Below are 24,307 nucleotides of genomic sequence, written 5' to 3'. Positions count from 1 at the left end.
CCCGCAGCCGGGCATCGGGTGGGCGCGGCCGCCGTGACCTTGCCGGTACCGAGGCGCTTCCTTCGCCCCGCGCCCCCGCGCCGGCGCCGCTGCCCTGCCCTGGCCGCCGCGGGGGGAGGAGGAAGCCGGACGTCCCGACCGGCCGGCGGCAGCGGGCGGGCCGGGGGCGGCGCGGGGAGGGCGCTTTGTGTGGGCAGGCAGAAAATGGCCGCATGCCTGTCAGGCAGGGAGGGAGGGAGGGAGGGAAGGAGGGAGGGTGGCGGGGGCACGGCCCGGCCCGGCCCGGCCCGTCTCCCCCGGCGGATGTGCGCCGGGCCGCGGGGAGGTCGCCGCAGGGCCGGGCCGCCCCCCTTTGTTGGCGGCCTTGGGCCCGGCGGGGCCCTTGGGGCGGGCGGCGGCCGGACAGGGGCACTCGGTGGAGCCTGGCCGCAGCACCCACCGGCGGGCCCCCGGTGTCTGGCGTGGCGGGAGCCGCGGGGCCCGGCCCGGGGTCGCTCGCCTGCCCGGAGCCCCGCCTGGGCCCTGGGACCCCGTTGTCAGCGCCTCCCACCCGTCCTCCACACGGTGGGATCCTGCACCACACGTAGGCAAGAGCTCAACAGCCCCTTCGGGCGAGGACCGAGGTCCCCCAGCTCCGGGTTCTGCTTCCCGCTGCCCCAGCACGTCGGCAAAGAGCTTTAGTTCGCTGATGTTCCCTGGAGGGCTGCTTCGACAGTACACAGCAGAGAAGGGTTTTCCACACTCGGGTGCTTACAGGTGTTCCTTTTCTCTTCCAACAGAATTACTGCCATGGCAACTCAAGTGCTGGGACAGTCTGGTGGGAACAGCCTCTTTCCTGGCAGTTCTAATATTGGCATGGCATTGTCCAATGACATGTATGACTTACAGGACCTTTCTAAAGCTGAGCTGGCAGCTCCTCAGCTTATTATGTTGGCAAATGTGGCCTTGACGGGAGAAGTTAGTGGCAACTGCTGTGATTACCTGGTTGGAGAAGAGAGACAAATGGCAGAACTGACAACGGTGGGGGACAGCAACTTCTCAGATAGTGATGGAGAGGGTATGGAAGATACCCAGGCTGCGGAGAGTGACCGTGAAGCACCTGAAAATATGGAATTGAGCTCCCTTGAGGTTCCTAGTGTGGAAACTCAAGGTCCAGCTGCTTGTTCCCCTCCTAAGACTCCCAGTGTGGACAAAGATGTCTCATTGGAAGCACTGGGTACTCCAGAAAGCACAGAGGACAAGTGTAAGAGCTTGAAGAGCAAACCATTTCGTTGTAAGCCTTGCCAGTACGAGGCAGAGTCTGAAGAGGAGTTTGTGCATCATATCAGGGTTCACAGTGCTAAGAAATTTTTCGTGGAAGAAAATGCAGAAAAGCAAGCACAGGTGAAGGAGTCTGATTCCTGCAGTGCAGAAGAGGTGGATTTCTCTAAGGGCCCAATCCGTTGTGATCGCTGTGGCTATAACACTAACAGATATGATCACTATCTGGCTCACTTGAAGCACCACAACAAAGCAGGCGAAAACGAGAGAGTCTACAAGTGTACCATATGCACTTACACTACTGTCAGTGAATATCACTGGAAAAAACACCTAAGAAATCATTTTCCCAGGAAAGTGTATACCTGCTCAGAGTGCTCCTATTTTTCAGACAGGAAGAACAATTATATTCAACATATTCGAACTCACACAGGTAAGTTTTTCATCTTTTTTTTGACTGAAATGCAGTAAGACTTCTGAGAATCTGTGATGAATGAAGCAAGCAGAGTCCTCTTTTTGCAAAGTTTGTTCTACCCTGATAAAGCTTTGTGCTCTTTTCTCTTGGTTCTACCAGGTTATAGCCTCATGGAATTTGGTCTGAGCTCCAGTCTACAGTCCTAGAGGACTGAGGAAATTTCAGATGCCCAAGAGAAGATGAAGGGCATCCTGTTTAGTAATTTTAAGCCAGTTTTTTGAAGAGGGCAGGACAAAGTGTGCCAGTGGTAATTGTCAGGGTCTACAACGCCAAAACCTGATGTACTCTAAAACCAAAACAAACAGGTTGACAAAAGGTGCCTGAATCCCATAGGTAGTTTTGAAAATGGTACCTTCAGACTGAGCTGAAACTTGACTAAGATGTAATTACAGAGAAGAAAGAGCTGATATATACATGCAAAGGAGTCCTCCAGCATCCACAAAGTCAGAATAAGAGTTGAACAGTGAATTAATTCCTTTTAATGCTCAGAGGCTTCGTTTTTTCTAGGGCCTGCATCACTGCAGCAGCCAGAAGTAGACACATACTTTTGTTGCCATATAGGAAGCCTTCGAGGGAGTCTGGCCTGACTTCCTGACTTCTCCTAGCCTCGGTTTGTAATTGGAAGGGACAGTGTGAGGCCCCTTTTTCCCTGGTGTATACCAAGTGGAATCAGAGGACCTGCAGTGTTGCTGCCATTCTGTGAGCTGGGACCACAGGTGACTTAGGAAATACCTTGCTTTTCATCAGAGAGCCTCACCAGCCTCTCACATGGGGAGTTCTGACAAACCAAAACTCCTTTCAACGAGGGGTTATCATATCCATGTCACCTCTCTGGGCCATGGGGTACACTTACTATGCCTCCTAATCCCTTTTGTGGAAGTGAGAGGGCAATTCAGAGCTTCCTTGCTGCTTCTTAGAAGCTTTTATTTCCACCGTGTCAGGGCTTTTCTGTGGAGAGGGTTGGCTTGTTAACCATCTCCTAGTGTGCTCACCTGACTTGGTTCCCCTTTATTTTAGACTGTGCTGGCTGAGCAAAGCACTGGGGAATTTCTCCTTTAAAGTCGTGTTTTGTCACAGCAGAGGCATGAATGGTTTGGAGGTTTCAGTTCAGTTGGCTGCAGCTGTCTGGAAGGGTTGGGCACTCCGGAGGCCTCGGGGCTGGGCTTGAGCTTAAGTGTGCAGGAGTTTGTGTTCGTCGGCTCGTTTCAGTATCTGCTTTGTTGAGGCTGGGAGGGTCTGCTGGGAATTTCAGTACTTTAAGACATACTATTCTCCTAAGAATAGCTGTGTGCTGTTGTTCAGAGGATACCATCAGTTTCAAAATCAGTCCTGTCTCAGTATTTTTTTTCTAAACAAGTAGATAAAGTTTATTGTGAGAGGTATTAGGAAAATGGTGTGGTTTATCCTCCAGATCATTTTCTTTGTGTGTTTTGTAGGAGATAACAGGAAAGAGACCAGGTAAAAATGTCAAAATAGTAAGAAAAAACCTAAATGAATCATATGGGGAACTCATGGTGAAATGTGAGCCAGTGCTGTAGTTCCTGTCTAGTTTACATTTGTCTCAACTTTAAATTAATCTCTGCTTGTGTTTGTGGATGACATTAGGTCCCCCTTTCTGATTTCTGAAAGCACTTGTTGAGTTTTACAGAAACTAACCATGAAAGCATGTTTGCTGAAGAAGCGCTCTCTTATCACTGCATTTGACCAATTTACCAATGAACTGTGTTAAACTTTAAAAAAATCAAGCATATCCAGATCCTCTTTTGCTCCTTTGAAGACAGTGGTGTAGTCAAGGTTTCTGGTTCTTTTCATTACTGTAATTAAGCTGGAATGAGCGATTATGATTTCGGCATGTTTTAGTCTACCCTTGTAGGTGTTTCTTTGCTACTTCATAACTACATAGTTAAAGTGTTTCAGGCAGTTCTTGCTTGATAAAAAACTTCCAAATATGTTAGTAGAATGATTTAGGAATGTGCCTTGTTTCCAGTAACATTGATTTTGTGGAGGAGACTGTTAAAGCTGGGTATTAGAAGAATGAGTAAGCTTCTGGCAGGTATATTTTATATACCAGGCTAAAAGTCTCTGCTAATGTTAGTGTGTAATAAGTTGCCTTAAAAAACACAAAACCAGAATGCACAAAAAAACTTCCCAAACAACCCCTACCCCAAAAAATCCTGAAAAAACACCCGCAGATATTTTATAGTCAAAAGTATTTGCAGACTGTTTACATAACAGTATTGAATTTAGTAAAAACTGTCTAAATGATACCAAAATAGCTTTGGATTGTAGTTTTCATTTGAAACTAAAGAAACATATTTGTTGGGAAAAATGAATGGGATACATCCATCCATCATTTTCTTCCTGTTTTATGGGTTCAGAATATTAAAGAAGAAAGTTGGAATTGTTTGTTTCTTTGGTTTCCTGATTGCTAATAGGTGAAATAATTTTGGATAGATACTTTTCTTTCTCCTGTTTTTTGTTCTTCACCAGACTTTTTAAAAAAATTTTTTTTGTGGGGGAAAATGCCTCTTTGCAGTTAATTTGATTCTGCTGTGTTAGAGCCGTACAGTTTTCTGAAACACTGACTGTACAGAGTGGGGTTTCACTCCACTGTGAATGTGCTGCTGCTGCTGGAGAAAGGCAGTCTCAGTTTTCTACCTGTATCCTGGGACTAGCTGATTCAGCTCGCTAAAATGGAGTAAAGGAGTTCCTCTTGTCCAGGTTGGTTCTCTGCTGGTTAGTGAACTTAGTTGCCTTACTAAGGGCTCATGCAAACACCAGAGCACGTGGCCAGGAGCAGGGAAGGGGGCTGCATGCATGATTGGGAAACATACCTATCCTCTGCATGCTTGGGGACCACGGGAAGGCAGGCTGAGGTTGTCTGCCTGCCTGTTGCTTGCATCCATGTTGAAAAGCAGGTGTCCCAGAGCCCACCCTGTACTGAAGATACCTTGCAGCTTGTGACAGTGCTTGTGTGACAGGCTGCTGACAAATGTGGGGGACCTTGGGCAGACGGGTGTTTCAAGGACCCTACAGATGGTCATAGACTTGCCACCTGGGAAAGCTGCATCTGGAAGAGCCTGTCTGCTGCCCAGTGGGTGGCTGGAGATGTTCAGGGCAATCCCTCCCTCTGCTGCTGGAGCAGAAAGGACTCTTTGTGTCAGGGACAGATCTACCTGAGCTCGTTAGTGCTTGTTAGACCTTTTAGACCAAGTTTTGACTTGATTTACCTGCTGATCCTGAAGCTGTACTATGTGCAAGACAGTGCAGCATTGTTCTCTTTCTTTTTTCCGTATTTTGCTTGTTAGAAGAAATTTCTAGAAAACTTCGTTGAAAATAATCTGAAGGACTATATAACTAAGACATCTGCTTCAGGCAGTTACAATGTTCTGTGTCTAGTTTTGGCATTATTAAAAAAGGCTTTATCAAGACATTGTTGAGGAATACCTTTGGTGCAGGTAGCTCAGTGTGCAAGCTGCAGTTCGAGATGCAGGTTTTGCTCAGGGTGAGAGCGCAGAGAGGCCATGAATTGCCAACCCTGTACTGGTGGTGCTAGCCAGGTGAATGGACACTTGAGAGGCACAGCAGGAGCCATGGACTGCCAGCCTTTTGGATAACAAAGCAGATGAAGACTGGTGATGCCAGCGAGGTAGATGGACATGGAGAGGCTCAGCAGCAGGAGCAAAGGCTGGGGAGGAAGAGCGAGACTTGCGTGCGGGTAGATTGTGAGGGTATAAGAGCCCAGGGGTTCCATCGTTGGGGGTCCTCTTTGGAGGCACCAGCTCCGGGTGTTTCTGTGTTACTGTGCCATGAGTAAGTGGCTTTATGGAATGAGACATCTGAGACTCTGCTCTGGGAAACCTGGGGTCAAACTAGTGAGGAAACCTGGTCTGACACTGTGTGAGTGGGGTGTGCAGGGAGTCAAGTGCGGCACGTGTTGGGTCACTGGAGCTCCTGCCGTGAAGGGGCTTCAGACCCAGCAGTCTGGCCTTGGGAGTGTGGCTGCCAGAGTTTCTTGAATGATGGGAACTTTCCTTAACAAGATGATCTTAAATTTGTATGCCGATATCAGTCTGCCTGTTCATTTGCATAGAGTTAAGTGCCTGCTTAAGCTTTTGCTAGATTGCAGCTTATTCTGTAAGTGTCTTCTGGAGAGGTTTTTTTGATGGCTCGTTTGCATATAACGAACGAGCTTATAAAATTACAATACATATCCTTTGGGGGATTGTATTTGACAGAACAGCCTGTACAATGCATTTAATTCTCAAGTGGCAACAACACATTTTAAATTAGTTGTGTTCATTATGCTTAAATCCAGTATGTTTTGTGGCTGTGCCCTATGTAAAAAAGGGCGTGAAAGAAAGCCTGTTTCACATTCCTAACGTTGTAGGTAACTTTACAGATATGAAATTTCAGGTAATGGGAAGGAGATATGACTGAATATTCCAGGACCTTCGGCCACATATTTTTTAATTGTAAGGAGTCGTTTAAAACCAAAACCATTTCTTTGTAACAAAAGGAGTACCCCTCCCTTGTACATGACTTAATCTTACTGTGTGTATTGCACCAATCTCCTACTTTGTTTTAATTGGAAAGGGAGAGGAGTTGTGGTTGTTAGGGTGAATTTACCTTTAAACTGCTGATCTAATCAAGAACGATAGTCTAAATGTTGGATGGAAGGAAGAAATGTGGAATTAATCTGCATTACAAAGGCTGCTTCTACTGCTGTTTTGGCACAGGCCAGCAGCGGAGCCTCACGTCTTTGCTGCTGCAGATACAGGTGTGCTTCTGAGAGTGAACACATAGCCCGTGTGCAGGGCTTTTGCTGATGTCCAGGTCTCTGTGATTTGGAGAGCACCTTGGTTGTATGCTTCATGCGTAGCAAATTTATCAAAATGCTGTAGTGTAATTCTGGGTATGATTTGAATAAATACTATGACTGAGTAACTTCTTTTTCCCTTTTCAGCTTCCCTCCTCTCTTCTCTTGTGGGCGTCCACCCAAGACTAAAAAGTCTTTGTAGTGGAGACAGTGTGCTAGCAGTTTGGGGCAAAACCTCCTGGTGCTTATCTGGACCTGCCTAACATGTTAATTATAAAACTGTCTGCCTTTGTTTGGAGCTTGTCTTCACTTGAAAAAGATTTTCAAGTATCATTGTACTGATACAATTTTTAGCTACAATTACAAGCTGACTGTCCTCAGTGGAGATATAATTTGTGACAGCTTAGTTTCCATTAGTTCTCCAGAACCAAGAACTCTTCAGGCATGGGGTTTTGAGTCTTCAAAAGAAATGTTTATGCTACATTTAAGCTTTTGCTAGCAGCATAATTTCACTGAGCAGGGCATCATGCTTTTCCATGCTGCAAGCTATTTTCACTCTGCCAGTAAAACTTTGGAAGTAAAGACTTGGTCTATCTGCAGTTGTGTTCTGGTGGTTGTACCACATCTTAATCCAAATTAAACATGGAGGTTTTGGGTAAGATGTTATGCAAAGCAAAAACATAGCTAGTTTCTTACAGGATCTTTTGTGCATCTCCTGAGCGTTGGGAGAAAATGCTGTAGGGAAGTCAGGTCTGGTGGCTTAAGGCTTTTTAAAGTTGTCTGTCCTCATCACCTTTTTGCTGAGGTTACTCTTGACCCCAGGTGGACATTAGAATGTGCCTCTGTCATATCCTGCCCTTTCACTGCCCTCATTCATAAGGCATGACATGTTGCAGTGGTCCAGCTTGGGCATATGCTTCTCACTGTCCCTTGCTGCGAGATAACGTGCTCTACAGTGTGAGGATCTGTGACAGCCTCCCCTGTGTGGCTTTGTAACCAAGTTTGGGAATCTGCTGTGTTTCAGTAACTACTTTGCTGTTTGTTTTTGCAGGGGAGCGACCGTATCAATGTGCGATGTGTCCTTATTCCAGCTCTCAGAAGACCCATTTAACCAGGCACATGCGCACCCACTCAGGTTGGTACAGAGCGGCAGCAGCGTGACTGAGGAAAAGGGGGTGGGTCACAGTATCACAGCATGGTTGCAGTTGGAAGGGACCTCTGGAGGTCATCTGGGCCAGATCCTGGGTCCAGAAGGGCCACCTAAAGCAGCCTGCCCAGTTCTGTGTGAGATGCCATCTTAGCGAGTATGGCCTGAGCTTTTAGCTCCTTTTATAATGGGGAAGGTTGTCTTGCTAAGGAATGCTAAGTGCCATGAATATAACTGATAATGGGAATATATCCTTTTACTTTTCAAGATCTATTCTGATATTCATAGGACTGCTCTAGTAGTCCTAGTAATCTAGGAATAGATACAACATTGTGATGATATAGGAACAAATCTTTGTACTCTGTCTGCTGTCATAGCTGAGTTCAAATCAGTGAAGCTGGGAAAATTTTGAGTAACTGAGAGTCTCCTCTGTGATGTCTGGGATTGGATCTCATCTAGGGGTTCTGAGCTTTTGTTCAGTATGACACAGTGATATAAATTAGTGTCTGCTTGTGGCAGGGAGACACAGGAGAAAAAGCAAACTCAAGAGGATGTTCACAAGTAACTCAGTCTCATTGCACTAAAAGCCAAATTAACGATTTTCACTAGCCTTTATTTCCAGTTACTGGTCATGAGCTGTGTGGTGTTACAAATATCTGCTCTTGCGCTCGTGAATCTCTTTTTGAATGAACTAACAGCATTTTTGGGAGCTGTAACACCATAGACACAAGCATAGTTGTCCTTTATGACTCTTGTAGGGGAGTTCAGGTAGACCTGAGCCTGTGCTTTTGATTTGTTTTTGTAAAATCTGAATTGACCAGCCCTAGGTGAATTCCTAATGCTGGCAAACAGGAGTTGAAGTCTCCTGAGCAGTAATTGTCTCAATTTCAATTGATGAGGCTTTTAATTGAAACCAGGAGTCAGTCAGTTTTAACTGTAGTGGAGTGAGGCTTGGGCCCATTAAAAATAGCCAGCTTTAAAATGTCATGTCAGTATTTTGGTGTGAGAATTTTGTGAATGTAGTATTCTGCTTTCAGAAACAAAAATAATAGTTGGTTGAACCTCTGGTTTGCAAATGAACCACCAAATTTGCAAATGGTTTCATCAATACCGAGCCTGGAAACCATGTCACTAGCATATTACTCCGCCCTTGTTCTGTTCAAGGAAGTCTCAAATCTGAGGGAGGTAAGGAGTGTGATCTGCCTGTGGCCCTTGCCTCAAAGGTCTCTGAGGGAAGGCATGATTTTGCTGTCAGGGGTGCTGTATTACTAGCTCTCCTAAATTCTACTGTATGTTTTATTGCATTGCCCAGACATCTGCACCTTTTCTATGGCAGTTTCTGGAGTCCTGCAGTTCACAGGCTCGCAGGTGCTGTAGCTTTCTTCCCATGCCGGATGGCAAATAACAGTGGTTTAGAGCCTAATTCAGAGCTGTTTTTTTAGCCATATTGGTACATATCCTTTTCACTTGCGCAGTAAAACCCCTGGATTTAGTAGAGACGATGGACACAAACTCTTCACATGCTATCTTTGAGTTACGCTGTTGCAGCTGCCTCTGAGCACTCTGTGCGCTTAGAACAGCTTGTTCATGTGTATATAAGAGAGGCTGTTCTTGTCCTCCCCCAGTGTAACACAGAACTATTCTTTGAAATTTAAGTGATAAAGGCTCTATACTTGGAGGAAGGATGAGCAATAAACACATCAAGCTTAAACTTGTGGAAAATGTCACCAGGAAGTGGGAGAAAAAAAGAAGGAAGTAAAGTGGAGAGGGAGGGAATCAAAGTAGCTCTTCTTTAAATAATAATTAGATGCTGCAGACAGACATGAAATGATCTGGACTCTTAAACAAGTGTCCCGCTCCTTCCTGCCAGGGAGGCAGCACAGCTTTTCTGGAGTTTGTGAGGGTGTTGCAGATACGTGGTTAACACACACAGGCACCACATCTTCACTGCAGGCTGGCTGGTCTCCTGAGTCATGCTACAGAGCATGCTTGAGTATGGGCAGTGGGTTGCAGGGAAGGGAGAAGCCCTGTTGTATGGGAGCAGAAGGGACTAGAATGGATTTTCAACATACTGAAGAAGTAGCATGCATTAGTTCTGCAGATCAGTTTTGAGATGCTGGTTCAGAGCTCAGGAGCATCCCAAATTCCTCAGCTAAATTGGCACATGCACAGATGCTCCCGAAGTATTTCTGGACTTGAGTTGTTGCACTAGAAGTGTTTTTCCTATTTGCTTTGATGTGTAAGGGAAAGCTACTTCTGCTGCAGTGGCATGCGCTAAACAGAACGTTTCAGGACCACTTCTGCAAGAGTCATTGCACTAACATAAATGCAGATTTTAATAGTAACATGATGGCTTTGGAGTATGTTTGTTTAACTTGCCAAGAGTAGCCTGCAGGCAATGTACCACATGTTGGAGGCACCAAAACACTGAACTGAATTTTTTCAGAGGTAAAGATCATCTGGGCACCCCTTTCATGTTCTTAGGTTTTTGCCAGCTTCTTTTCCCTCATTTCCTTTTCAATGCAAACATGAAGTATGCTAAATCTGTGTAAAGTTGGACTTTTTTTGAAACGCTTGTGTGAAACTGCTATTCATCAAATGTTACATTTCCGTTTTTCTACAATGCATTCAATGGACCAGTTGGGTATGGATTCCATTTGCTAATATTACTGTAGAGAGATCTCTGCCGGTATGTATGCCTAGCCAGAACCTGTGACGTTGTTACTGCTTGTTTGGTTTTGGATCCCCTTCCTCCCAACCCTCACCCCTTCTCTCTTTTTTTTTTTTTTTTGTATTTTTTTCTTAGTGTCTCGTGAATGTGTTTGTGACTTGTGGATTTCTTATGTTGACTTTGCTTAATTTTAAAGGCGCATGGATAATTTTTTTTTTATCCTTTTCAAGTTTCATATTTCTGTATCTGTGTTAGTGGGACGTGATTGCTCCGAAACCACCATGCTTAATAATCACCATCATTCTGTTCCATCCTCCTTTCCTTAGGTGAGAAGCCATTCAAATGTGACCAGTGCAGCTACGTGGCCTCAAACCAGCACGAGGTGACTCGTCATGCGAGGCAAGTGCACAATGGGCCCAAGCCTCTGATCTGCCCGCACTGTAACTACAAAACCGCTGACCGCAGCAATTTCAAAAAGCACGTTGAGCTCCACGTCAACCCGCGCCAGTTTCTCTGCCCTGTCTGTGATTATGCAGCGTCTAAAAAATGTAACCTGCAGTATCACATCAAGTCCAGGCATCCTGATTGTTCTGACATCACCATGGATGTCTCAAAGGTGAAGCTACGGACTAAAAAGAGCGAAGCTGACTTTTCTGAGAGCAGTAATGACAAAGTGGAGAAGGAACCAACGAAAGGGGATTCAGCTGCAAAGAAAACGGAGAAAATTGTGAAGGTGGAGAAAAAAGATAATTCGGCAAAGGAAAAGAAGTCAACAAACAATGTTTCTGCGGGCCAGGTGACAACCAGAAGTCGGAAATCGGCTTCAGAAAACAAGGAGGTGGATATTAAAACTGAGAAAAGTACTGAGAAAACATGTAAAACAAAGAAGGTCAAAAGAAAGGCAGAAACTGAGGCAACTTCCTCAAAGCAAGAGCCTGCAAATGATACCTCAGTAGTAACAAAAAAGAAAAAGAAAGTGGAAGCTAAACCCAGAGACTGCCCGGAAGCTCAAAAAAGTGATGTTGCACCAGAGGAAGAGCCTAAAAAGCAAAATTACTGCCTCAAGAAAAACAGAAAAAAGAAAGCTCTGAAAATTAAGCATAGTAAAAAAAGCAGTAAACTCAATCAGGAGAAGATTGAGGAAGAGGAGATGCCAGATGAGTATCCTATTACAGAAGAAGAAGAAGATGGATGTGTGAAGCTGGACACTGAGGGCAGTGACCAGAAGGAGCAAGATCCCACTGACACAGTGGCATTAAACAACAATGGTGGTCATGCTCTCAGTGGGGAGAGCACTGATCCCAAAGGAAACTGCATCCAAGGCCCAGGGCAGCTTTATCTGCCAGCTCAGGATGCAAACACAGAAGCTGAGGTAAAGGACCAAGAAATGCCTGCAGCAGCAGGTGAGGGTGAAGACACTGGTGGTGCAAAGGAGGAGGAGAAACAGGTGGACAGAGGGGAAGACACTTGCTCTGAGAAACCTTCCCGTGCAGTGTCTTCTGAAAAAAGCTTGGATGTGCTCATGGATGTGATACCAGATCTGGCACCTGAGAAGGAGCCAGAGGAAACTGTGGCAGAAACTGAGAGTAACTCAGACCTGATGGACCTGAGCAAGACATGCCTGCCAGCGACAGAGCCGACAGGAGATGCTGCGCCAGCACCTGTGCCTGGAGAAGGGTGTACACAAAGCCCTAAAGTGGCTCTGTCCTTATCTCGGGATAACACAGCCGTGAATGAGTCTCAGGAAATGGATGAGGATGAGGGCATCCACAGCCATGAAGGCAGCGACATCAGCGACAACATATCAGAAGGAAGCGATGACTCGGGGTTAAATGGTGCTCGCTCTGTACAAGAGGAAACAAGTCCAAAGATGTCACAAGGAGCTCCGGACACCATGGTGGCCAGGGAGAACTATGTGTGCATTTTTTGTGACCGCTCATTTAAAAAGGAAGGTGAATACAGCAAGCACCTCAACAGGCACTTAGTTAATGTGTATTATCTTGAGAAGGCAGCAAAAGGGCAGGAGTAGAAGTAGCTGTGGTTTGGGGAATCTTCTTTTGTAAGATCTTACACAGCTTATGTAAAAATACTGTAGATTTTTTTTTTTAAGCATGGTTTGCTTTAGTGTCTGCATTGGTTTCTTTTTTGGTTTAGGTTTTTTTTTTAAGTTGAAAATATTTTTGACAACTTTATGTGTCATGGTGAACTCATTAACTATTGGATCTCTTAATTAGAGAAAGCAGGTAGGGTGTATAAGGTTTTGTCCTATAAAGTCACTGTAAGTTTCTAGTCTATTAGCTTATGCAGCTCTTTTATAAACTGAGTTTTAGGAACAAGACTGGAGCTAACAATATACAAGTTGGATGTTTATAGAGCCACTGGCATAAGTTGCTTTTTGTTCTAGCAGCCAACTCTTTCTCTCCCTTTTTCCCTTTCCCACTTTTTTTTTTTAAGTTCTTTTCAATGTATCTTGATGTTCAGTGTTAAACTACTTGATGGTTTTTCTACCAGGAAGATAGCTTCTATTACATAAAGAGCACTTTGTAAAAGAAATCAAAGTTGGCTAGTGATGAACATAAATGTTTAAGCTAATTACAATTATGGACATACATTTCAGATCCCCTAAGTGTGAATGATGAGCCAAAATTTGAGAGTAGTCCTTCTGATGCCTGGGGTGGCCACCTAAAAACAGAGGCTAGACAAGAATAAGGGAATAAAGGTAGGTATTTATTTGAAGGGCTTTCAGGGTACACCTTGGGCAGTCAAAAGGCTACACCCAAGATGGATGCAGGTCACGGGTTCTTCTTCACACTTTTATAAGTTTGGTTCATTTGCATATCAGGGTTAATTCTCCAATTAAAACTTCAGTTAATGATGTAATTTCCCCAGGTTTATCCCCCTTCTTAAGATTTTCATTTACACATTTTGGACCTAGGACAATCTGGGTGTCCTTGGAGAGCAAACCTAGAGAGGTTTGTTATGTCTAACCAGCATGAGAGAACAGCAGCTAACAGGCCACACGAAATTCAGAGTTACACACTAGGCAGTACAAGATTTGAAAAATATAAAAGTTAAACCCTAAGGCATCACTTCCAACTTTTGATTGGAAAGTCTTTGTCTTGATTAATACCTTAATCACTGATATGTAATTGGCTTTGTTGTGGGGGAGCAAGTTTGTTATTTTTAATTTCTGCTTTTTGTTTTTTGATTGTGCTTTAAGGGCTTAAAATGTTGCACTTGTTTTTGATTTTTACCTATGCAGTTTAATCTTCTAGGAATAGCGCTTGTGCAGTATATGTACACTTTATATATGCATGTTTGGTTTTGTATATGTAAGTTTTTTTTATTTGAAAACATTCAGACTTGTTGCTTACCATGGGACAGTTTTCTGTGGCAGCTTTCTGTGATGCTCCTTACTGCAGATTTTTCTTGTTTTCCTGGGATGTGATTAGCTGTGCATGAAGTTGCTGAAATTATGAACTGCTTGGCTATGCATTTTTAAGTGGCTTTAGAATTGTACAGTCCTTGAGCAAAAGGATACACATGCAGCTCCAAAACACTCTTTTACAAGATTTATTCTGTCATGGAAATGCCACTTCTGATTCTTTGAATACACATGCAGAGTGATAAATTCTGATTTATAATTTGGGATCACCAGGCAGGAAAAAATTGCTTTCAGTGGAAACAGTCTGCAGATTCTGCAAGTCTGGATGATTATTTTTTTTCCCCTTCCGTTTTCATTTTTGTGGTGGACAGCAGTCAAACTTCAAGAGCTTTAAAACAATAAAATAGCAGCAGTGATATAATCTAACATCTCATACACAAGAAACCACAACAAACAAATAAGGATAAATCAACTGGTAAGCAACAAACCTGGCATTAAAAATCTGCAGAAATTTCTGCTCCGTATTAATTCAAGTTGCATTTAATAAAACCATCCAGCTTCCATGCAGAGAGAAACATATAAGTGATCAGATTGTCATCTCAGGTCTACATGTCATACCAGGAGTTTTTAATTCTAAACAGATTTCATTTCTAGCACACACAAATGCAAGAGAGATGGCATACCTAAATGCTGGTTGCCAACCAGTGGCAAAAACTAAACAAAATCCAAACCAGCAGGGAAGAAGGAAAACCTTCCAGGTCCCATCTGTGCACTCTTCCGACTGTCATTAGCTGCCTTTCCAGTGGGAGCAGTTGGGGACAGCTCCAAAGAAACAAATTTGGAGGCAGGTGTTATTTGGAGAGTGGAGTTGAAGAGCTCAGACAGCATTTGTCAGAGCACTTTATTGCAAGTAACTCTCTGTGTAAGCTCTGGAATAAACCCCATTCTTCACTGTCCCCACAGCATCTTCCCCTCCAAACAAACCCACTGCTGTGAATGGATAGAGAGCAACAACGCTACATTGCTTCTGCTTTTGGGAGAGATTAGTAATAGGAGGCCAAAGATTTGAGAGGGAAGGCATCCCTCATGGCAGAAATAAGTTGTATAATGTATAGTGAGTTTTTGTTTGCATAGATGGTGTTCAATCCTTACCTTGGCTGCGACAATCATTGTCAACTCAAGATCAAGTTGCAACTATATTTATGTTAAACATTAAGAAAACAAACGTAGTTGAATTGCTTTCCTAAAGTACCAGTTGTAATAGTTTTAGATGTATTTTTTTTTCCTCTTAATAGTGTTTCTTTTATATATAAATGTTGCCACCATTTGTGAGTGATACGAGCAGATGCTGGGAATTCCAGTACTGTGTAGAGGTTTAAAACTCCCTTCCTATCCTTGCTATTTTATGAGAGACTTCAAGGACTTTAGCTATGTTCAAGTAAACTCATGGACTGGCCTGATAATTTTTTCCTGTTTGTTTTTAAATGAAAATGATGCTGTTGACTGACTTTAAATTTCTCTCTGTGAGATAAAAGCAAAGGTGGTTCCCTGAAATACTGTGCTGCACATTTCTGTGAAGTGGTCAAGGTTTCAATGCTTGATCTGACAAGAACTCGTCGAAGACAACAGTCGGCTCCTCTTTGGCGGAGTTTTCTACCACAAGATGAGAAACTGAAAATAAATTATTAACGTATTAAAAAGAAGAAAAGTTGATTTTTTTCTATCTAAGACCCGTTGACAATGTCCTGAAATAGCTAATCTTGGTGCAGAACTGTGTTGAAATTGTCTGCAAGGTTTGGGATTATGTTACAGTAAAAAGGCAAGGATGTATTGTGTTTATGCATTATGTTTATCTCAAATGTTAGGCACTGCTAATATGAGTATTTGAGGGGGAGTGCGGGTCACGTAGCCTACCATATATGGTGGTCTTACATTGCTGTATCTCCCTATAAACAATGCCTTTGTTTTTTTTTTTTTTGGTCTCTTTCAATATTGTTAAATTATTTTGTGTTGGTTTTGCCAATGCTAGCATGTTTGTGTTTTTTGGCAATAATACCTGTATTTGTGTTCAACCTCCAATATGTGGTTGGAAGGATTAGCACGCTTATACACCCCTACACTGCCAGCCCTCAGTTGAGTCATGTGTTTTGGGCCTTTTCTGTATGAATCTATACACTCAAACTAACTGCCTGGAGAAATGGTCAAGAAATGGGTAGCTAGGCACTTAAAATCCATGGTATTGCAATTGCTGCTTCTGGATTTTGATGATCTAGGCTGGAACTTTAGTCATGTAAAGAAGAATGTTTAACAGCTGACAGGCCAGTTAAGATACAGTAATGTCATTGATTTCAACACATTTAATGTAGCTGAAAGGTATTAAATCAAATTCAAGAGTTTTCTTGAATGTCAGTTGTGTAGATATGTGGCGTGCATATGATATTAACAGAATCCAAATAGCTAATTAAATTGTTTTATGTGTACATATATTTTCCCCCCCTCTAAAATTACACTAGCTAACAAACTTTTGTAAGCTGGCATGGAAACATGTTTATGATGTTTAGTTGCACCATGTTTGATGCTTTTACAGTGCAATACTTGTATTCTCTGAATTAAACCAAAGGTAATTTTTTTCATGCTCTCTACTGTAGTGCATGACAGTCTTTTCTACATTTGTAATAGATGTAAAACGAGCCAGATCATACTTCCTGTTTTTACCTAAATCATGTATAAGAAGTCTTTTGTTCAAAATGTAGTATAAAGTTAAACTAAATTTCATTATATTAACCTTTACAAGTGTATTTTCCTAAGCATAGTTATGATTAAATAAACTTTATTAAGGAACCTGCAGCTTCTATCTTCCATTTATTAATGGCTGTGGAAGCCATTTGTAATGAGAGGCAGGAGCAGTGCCAGTGTTAGACAGAGCTCCTGAAGACCTCAAGCCAGGCAGGTGGGACTGGGGGAGTCAGTACAGAGATGCCAGACTTGACTGCAGACAGGGGCAGTGGCTCCAGAAGAACGTTCTTTTTCCTCTTCAATGTTTTGTTTTCATTTCCCTGTCCACTTCAGTAAGGACAGGGTGCAAGGTGGGGGCTGCATGCACATGGATGAGGTTCAAACACAATGCTGAACCTGTTTGTGATTTGGAAGGGTGGGCCCAATGGGCACGAAAGGCAACATTCTCTGCCACAGGAGAAGAAAGGCAGCTTGATGGAAGCTGTGGGATTTAAATTTGAGTTTCAGAGGTAATGCAGGTGACCATTCTGCATTCCAGAAGGATCTCTGGTGCAGTCTCACTCAGGGAATTAGCAATAGATGTATAAAAATTTGTGTCATCCATCATCCCTATGGCTATAGTACTGTCTTGTAGAGCTATTGAAAATGTCTTTAGAGCTGTGGAGCCTGGGATAGCCTGCAAAGGTGACATTTCACCTCTGCCAGCCTGGCCACTTTAGAAAACCTGGGCTGATTAGCCCATGATGCTGACTTACCTTCTGGGGCTTGGTCATTCTTGCCTCCTACTAGCACAGAACAACTCCTACTTGCCAAGGGATAAAGGCAAACCGTTTGATAAGGGGATAGCTCTATGTGCAGCTTTGAACAGTCCTAGAGCTTTTGTCGTCTCTGATTAAATGTTTTCTAATAAGCAGTGCCCCCCTGCCCTCTGTCATCTTAGTCTGTCATGGAAATGTGGGTTTCTGAGCTGTGCAGTTGTTACTCAAGCAGCAAAGAGCAGGGTGCAGTGCTACCACAGGACATAGCCTGGGGGGCTGCAGTGTGGCAGGGGCTGTCAGTGCCAAGGGGCAGGCTTGGGTTGCTGCTCCTGAAGTTTTGTAGGCAGCATGTGAGCAGTTTATGGTACAGACAGGGAACAGGAGTGGTGCCTGGGCCTGCCCACGGCCTGCAAGGGAGATCTAAGAGCATGGCATAGAGATGGTGGGGGCTGGGTACGTGAGCGCCTCTGCCTGTGCTGTGCGAGTTAATGATTTCAAACTGCATCAATACAGGAGGCCCTGCCTTTTGTACCACCAGCTAATGCTGCCCCCCACCCCCAGGAAGGCATTTTCAGGACAAGGTGGTTGATCTAGAGAGCCCAAGTAGGTTGGCAACCTGAGAAATCATTTTCCCTTAAACCTGCAGTCAGGTCATCCTTATCTTTGACTAGTTCCTCGCACCCTGGCAGAAAACCTGCTGGTTTTTTCCTGGTAGAAAACCAGGGTAAAACCTACTAGGCTGAAAAGATGCTAAGAATCTGCTTAGTGCTAAATTGTTTTTTAACAGAACCAGGTAGCCAAGCACAAGCGCATGGCTCTGCAGTACCGTGCAGGCCAGTGGGAGATCCTGCCCACAAACTGAGCTGCCTGAAAGGTGCATTGGCTTGTGTGGGGGATGGCTTAGCTTCCTGATGGCATGTATAGGGACAGAGCAATCTCTTAATTCAGCTGCCTTACTCAGGCTTTGCTAACGCTCTGAAGGAGCTGAAATGCTAGGTTCCTGATTTCGGTTTGGTGGTTGTCTTTTGTTTGTTTTTAAAGCTTAGCCATGCTGTCATAAGTGGCTTTACCACTGTTCTTGTATGTAATGTAAGTGTATATATGTATAACATAGGCTATATGTAGGAAAAGGTAAATCTAAAAGGATAGATCCTTCCCTTGCCCAGGTTGTATTTTTAACCTTGGTAAATTGAGTTCTCTGCATCTCGCCCTTGGCTGGAAGCACCAGACCTGCAGCAACGCACCCTGGCTCAAGCCAGACAGCTGAACCTGTCCCTTGCCCATGGGCTGGTCAAAGGAGCCTTCTTGGTCTCCTTTAGCCCTGTAAAGGTCAGAGTGCTCAAGCTGCTGTCATCTGCAGCAGAGGCTGTGCTGCATGTGAGGGACAGATGAGGTTTATTGATGGGATTGTTTCCATCAAAACCAGCCAAAGGAGAGTTATGGCAAAAAGTTGAGTGGAAAGATAGTGATGGGTCCCTCAGAGGGGATGCCAGGAACAGGGATGTTGACAGTGCCCTGAGTGGTTGCAGAGTGCATCTATCAGCTCATATATAGGCAGCACTCAGCAACTTAACTCTTCAGGTGAGACCTCTTTGGATAATTTTAGTAGAAGATTGGACTGTGAGTAGGTACTCAGTCTCTGGGAACACAATGCCAACCTCAGTTTTAGCACAGTGGCAGGAAAAATGGAGAGCACCTAATTTCTGCTCTCATCCCTTCCCATATTCTCTGCCCTCAAACTCAAAAGATCCCCATGAAGTCACCAATAGCCTTTAAGTTCATTTTTAGGTGAATAGCTCCCCATGGCAGAACTAGAGACATGTTTGTGGGGTGTTTTTTTACACAAATCTGCTCTTTCTCTTGCTCTGTTTTAATTCTAGTCTCCTGAATTCTGTGTCACAGAATTTTCATTCAAAGATTGCTATGCCTTTTTTCAAGCATTAGCCAGCAAACCCTGGAAATGCTCTGACAATTCAGACAAGAACTGCCCCTACTTTTACACAAGGGTCTCTGCAGACAGGCAATAAACTGAGAGCTTCGTAACTTACAGCACAGATCCTGAGACTTGTAACTCCTTGTTTCCCACTTCTAATTAAAAAAACATCCACCAAACCCTATCTTTTCTAAATAGTGCTGGTCCTTACAAAGAGTATGAATTCCTGGGCTGGTCCTCCAAGCACCACTCCAGGGGATGGGGGTCTCCTGTTGGTCCCCTGACATAACCCTTAGCCCCAGGCAAGGTCTCTTGCCTCAGCATGAACTTGCAGCCCTGGCAAGGGCTGAAATCCAGTGAAATGCTCATCGGCCAGCTGGAGCTAAGCAAACCTCTTTCTAGGGGTCACTTTGCTCTGCACTCCATGGGTGTGACTCAAGTCCTGCCTGGGAGCTGAGGGCACGAGCTGACCTCATTTGGAAAGGGATGCCTCTCTCTCCAGCCAGCTCTGTTCAGGCAAAGACCCCTGCTTTGTCCTTGGCCCTCTCCAACCTGATGATCTCTCTGTGATCTTCTGCCTTTCCTGTGGTCTTTAGTGTGTCTCTCACTGCTATTATTACAGCGATGTGGCACTAAATATATCACCAAAACTCAGATCACCGGTTAAGAAGAAGGAGGACAGAGGAAAGGAAACGTTTTCCTTTCAAAGTAATCTGGTTTTGACCTCTTATATCCGCCAGTGGATGAAAACAATGGGGAAAAAATTTCTGGTCAGCCTCAACCCTTGTTTTTGACTCTGACCCTGTCATTCAGTGGCAGTTCTGGAATGTCTTACAAAAAAAGAAGATTTTTAAACTAAAAATGGCTTCCAACTCCCCTAGAATTTTTTTTTTTTTTGTCTCATTTTGATTCCATAGAGCCTAAAATGGCCTTAGATACCTTGATTAATTTTCCTCTAAGGGAAAAAAATGCAACAACAGACCAAAAAAAGGGGACAGAGTCACAAAAGCCTTTGGTTGACCAAAACCATCTGCTCCTGAAGACGGGAAGCAGGAAAGAAAAGATGTGTCCAGCTTTACAGGTGATGTCAGTCCTCGGAGAGCTGAGCACTGCGCTGTTTCCCTTCTGGTTTGTGCAGAAGAGCAGGCAGGAAAGGCAAGGGACCACTAAGGGACCTGACTGGGATGAGAGGAGGAACCTACAGTCAAATTCACAATGGAGCATGGACTTCTTGTTACTAAGGTGGGAAATCAACACAGGCCTCCTCTCCGCTGCAGCCCACCTTCATGGTAGGTGACAGGTGGCAGCACCTTCCACCTTGGTTTCTGCAACAGGAACCCAAGTCCAGTCTCACACCTGATGAGGAGACCGAAAGGCCAGTGTCCCCAGCGCCTTGAGGTGAAGGCCTTTCAAAAGTTTCCAAAAGAGGACCAGTGGAAGTTCTCCTTGTTGCCATATGAGCAGAGCCTGAGAGAGCTGTCAGCTTCAGCAGGGAGGAGAGAAAACCTGGGGGTTGGTCTAGATTTTTTTTTTTTTGACTGAAAACTTTGGATTTACAGAGAAATGCATTTGGAAATGTGTTTGAACCTTCCCACTGCATCTTGCTTTCTCCAGTAAGTACCACTTTGTTGTGCCCTGTAAACCCTCTGTAGTTCATTTGATATCCATACAAATGTGATGCAAACGTACTTAGTGTTACATGGTGTGTCACGGGAAAAGCCAGTTAAAAATGGTGATGCCAATGATAGAACTCTAGTCCTTGTAACAGTGTTTGTGGTTTAAGAGTTGTTTTTCCTTCCAGGGATCTCTGGCACCCTGAGCCAGCATTCCCTCGTGCTTCAGGCAGGAGGGAGCTGTGCAAGCCCGCAGGCATCACTAGATGGTGCCAGCAGCCCGCCAGCTCCAGCGCTGCTCTTCCAGGCGGAAGGAACACCAGCTTCCAGCTGCTATGTCCCTGCTGTGGGCTGGACACTCGGCTGAGGACGACAAGCCCGGTTTATTTTTCCAAAGCTGAAAAAAAGAATCAACCGCATTTTTCACAAAGTTCCAAGTTAGCGAATCGCTTCTAGGCAAAAATAGTGCCAGAAACACGAGCACGTTTTCAAGCAGCTGTAAAATTTTACACAGGAAGAGAACGAACAGTTCTTAGGAAAGGAGTAACAGTTGCAGCAGAACAGGTGTATCACAGGTTTATGTGATACTGAACCGATACTAACCTTCTCTGTTACCCCATTGTGAGAAGTCAGAACATGGTGCTGAACATTGATGGAGCTGGTTTCTGTGTGCCCCAGATACTCTGAAAAGGAAATGCACCTGGCACCAGAAGCAAACACGTTCTCTGAACAGCATTCTTCCAAGAGCATCCAGGAAAAAAGAGGCTGTCAGAGCTGTGAGCCAAATGACAACTCAGTGGGTTCTGAACCATTGGGTTTGCTTCCACCTGATGAGAATTTGTTTGTCAAAAGAGTATCTTACTCAGGAAGATCAAAGTGAAGCAGCAAGTCTGGACAACTTTTTTTTTTCCCCTCCTAAGGGATATTTTAACCTTTGAGCATTTGTCTATGACCCGAAGTAGGATTTGAAAATGTTGAAAACTGTTGAAATAACTTCATTGCAATTTCTCCCACTGTGGAGTTGAAATAATTACTGCAAAAAATGCAATTTGCAGTTTTGTTGAAGTTGTTTTCAATTAGGGAACCCTCTGATGGATAATTTCCAGCTGGTTCTTGAGGTTAGATTTGTATGCCATGCTTTCTTTCACCTCTTCCCTTCTGGTCTTTGTTCTCTTCCTTGTGCCTAGTCATTAATGAGTTATAATGCTGCAGATCGTGAGCTTGCATTTGCATTGTAGTTTTTATAGCCTTCAAAACTGCAATGTGTTCTTATTTCAGAAAGCAAATAGATAAAAGCCTTGGTCAATAAGTAATTTCTTTACCCCATTATGTACTTATACCCACATTTGTAATGGTAAGACAAAAGAAGAAGCTTTCTAGGAGTCTGTTGGGGCTGGCCAAATGTTTTCACTGGAACACTTTCACACACACAATGTTCTTTAGTTATTCTAAAACCCCTACAACTTTAGCAGGAGCAGAATTGGGATTTTTAGTGGAAATCCAGCAATAATTTTTCATATTTTAAATGATCATTTAGTTGAGCATTTTTAGAAAAAAAATAGAGTAAAAGAGTGTTAACAATTATTTTACAGATTAGTTAACTTCATCTTCTTTTGCTTACCAGCTGTCCTCAAAACTGATGAGCTTATAAACCTTTTCACTAAGTTTTTAGCTAAGTGCAGTTCAAAGTGAGAAAGAGAGGCAAACAGTGACCATGTTGAGGATTCTGGGGTAGCTCACTGAGCCAACCAGACCCCAAATTTTGAAGGTCATAAAGTACCTATATTACATGAACACTTTAACCATCTGAATTATGTGACTCCATATAGATTAAACTTCAACAGATTTTTCCCTTAGTAGAGGATTTGCCAATAGCAATAATTCCAATAGGAATTTCAACTGTATTTGTCCTACTTAGTCATAGTGGAAATAAGTGAGTGGAGGAACACGAGGAGAAAGGCAGAAGAAGCTCTAGAAATGCTGCACAAATTCCAGACTTTCTCTGTGTGGGTGAATTTCCCAGACTTTGGAATGGGATGACCCTGCTTTGGTCAGTTTAGCTTAGGTATCTTATGTTAGAGATCTGTTCCTGGAAGACTGGACTAAAGGTCACTGAAAAGCAATTTCTGGACAGCTGCTGGATAAAAAAAAAAAGGAAGACAGGCCTTCCATGAACAGGATGCCCCTGTCACCCTCTGCCCTGGATTGATTAAATTTTATTTACATACATATGTGCCAGCTGTGGCAACATCAGTGCCTTGACAAGCATGAACTGTGTTCTGTTCACAAGAACTTTCCCAGGGCACAGACCAAAATACCCCACCTCAAATGTAAAGCTGGAGAGGGGCTGGACGTTCCAATTAGCAGCTGTACATGAGAAGCAAAGCATTTTTGGATTCCTATGCCCATACTCTTTTCCTCCTGAGATGTGAAAGTATTCTTCTGAGACTAAAAATGGAGGTGAGGTACCTGAGAAATCATTTCTGGGTCAGAAAGAGGATATGGTGCTGACACTCATTTTTACCCTAAGGAACAAAGCAAAGAGTGGCGATTTGTTTCAAATCTCAGCCCTTTAGAATGCAGACAGAAACTGCTCACATATAAAAACCTGCTTCTTGATTGAGATGTTTCATTAACTGTATGAAATGGGACAAGGAAGAAGCACTTGGGAAACCAGTGAATTCAAAGAGATTATTTGAAGGTTATGTGGTAAAACGCTTAGTTTCTTCAACTAATTAGGGCTGCTGGGGAATGTGCAGTTTCTAGGTCATATTAAGTTTAAGAAGCTTCTTCTTTAACCAGTTGAAAAGTAAAGCTTGGCTGAACTGTGTTTGCAATGTGGGGTTTTTTTCCCCCTGGGTTCTCTCTCTTCATTTATTCATACCATATACTCAGCAACCAAATAGAGGCAGCAACCAAAACCACACCAGTTAATTAAAATCTACAGTTCATATTTGTGTCCCATCTTGAAGATGCCCCCAGTAATTCTGAAGTGTAAAACTTCATATATGGTACTTAAAATGTTCTTCTTCAGCTGCACCTGTTGATGGTGGTGGTTGTTGCTGCATTTCCCGTGCTCTGAAAACATGAACTCAAAGTGCAGATGGCCCAGTCCTGGGCTCTGTTCATCTTGAGAAGCTGATTGTCTTGGCAGAGGATGTTAGTCAATATTTCTAAAAGGAAAGTTTTTGTTTATGGGGTTTTTTTCCTTCTGCTGCAGTCATACAGCTGATTGTTCCAGTCTCAGGACAGACTCTAATTGCAGCTGATCTTGCCATCCCCATCTTACACAACCATCTAGTGCCTCTCTGAGCAACAAATAGTCTTCTGAGCTCCAGTCAAGGCTGGCTCAACCATTCACACCTCTCTGCTCCAGTGAGTTCCTCTTTACTTATGTATCAGCATCATTATCTGGTTTTTGCAGGCATGGGGAATAGCCTGCAGACAGAGAAAAGTCTGAGATGAAAACAGTGAGAAAATCCATTCCATTGTATAAAATGCAGTCAGGAAACA

The 24,307-nt window shown here is 43.7% G+C and overlaps 1 protein-coding gene across 1 annotated transcript; it reads left to right on the top strand.

Moving 5' to 3' along the window:
* The first annotated feature begins 479 nt into the window (after positions 1 to 479).
* On the top strand, positions 480 to 16,595 carry LOC121672654 (RE1-silencing transcription factor B-like). The gene is made up of 4 exons (XM_042045397.1): positions 480 to 1,690; positions 7,603 to 7,686; positions 10,696 to 12,321; positions 12,987 to 16,595. The coding sequence occupies exons 1-4, from the start codon at positions 790 to 792 to the stop codon at positions 13,076 to 13,078; spliced, it is 2,703 nt and encodes a 900-aa protein (XP_041901331.1). The 5' UTR covers positions 480 to 789; the 3' UTR covers positions 13,079 to 16,595.
* Positions 16,596 to 24,307: the final 7,712 nt, after the last annotated feature.

Source organism: Corvus kubaryi, unplaced genomic scaffold (genome assembly GCF_017639235.1).
Source record: "Corvus kubaryi isolate FWS band 111438036 unplaced genomic scaffold, C.kubaryi_AGA036_p1.0 64812, whole genome shotgun sequence".
In the NCBI taxonomy this organism is placed as follows: domain Eukaryota; kingdom Metazoa; phylum Chordata; class Aves; order Passeriformes; family Corvidae; genus Corvus; species Corvus kubaryi.
Note: the sequence above shows the minus strand (reverse complement) of the source record. Positions and strands in the feature narration are given on the sequence as shown.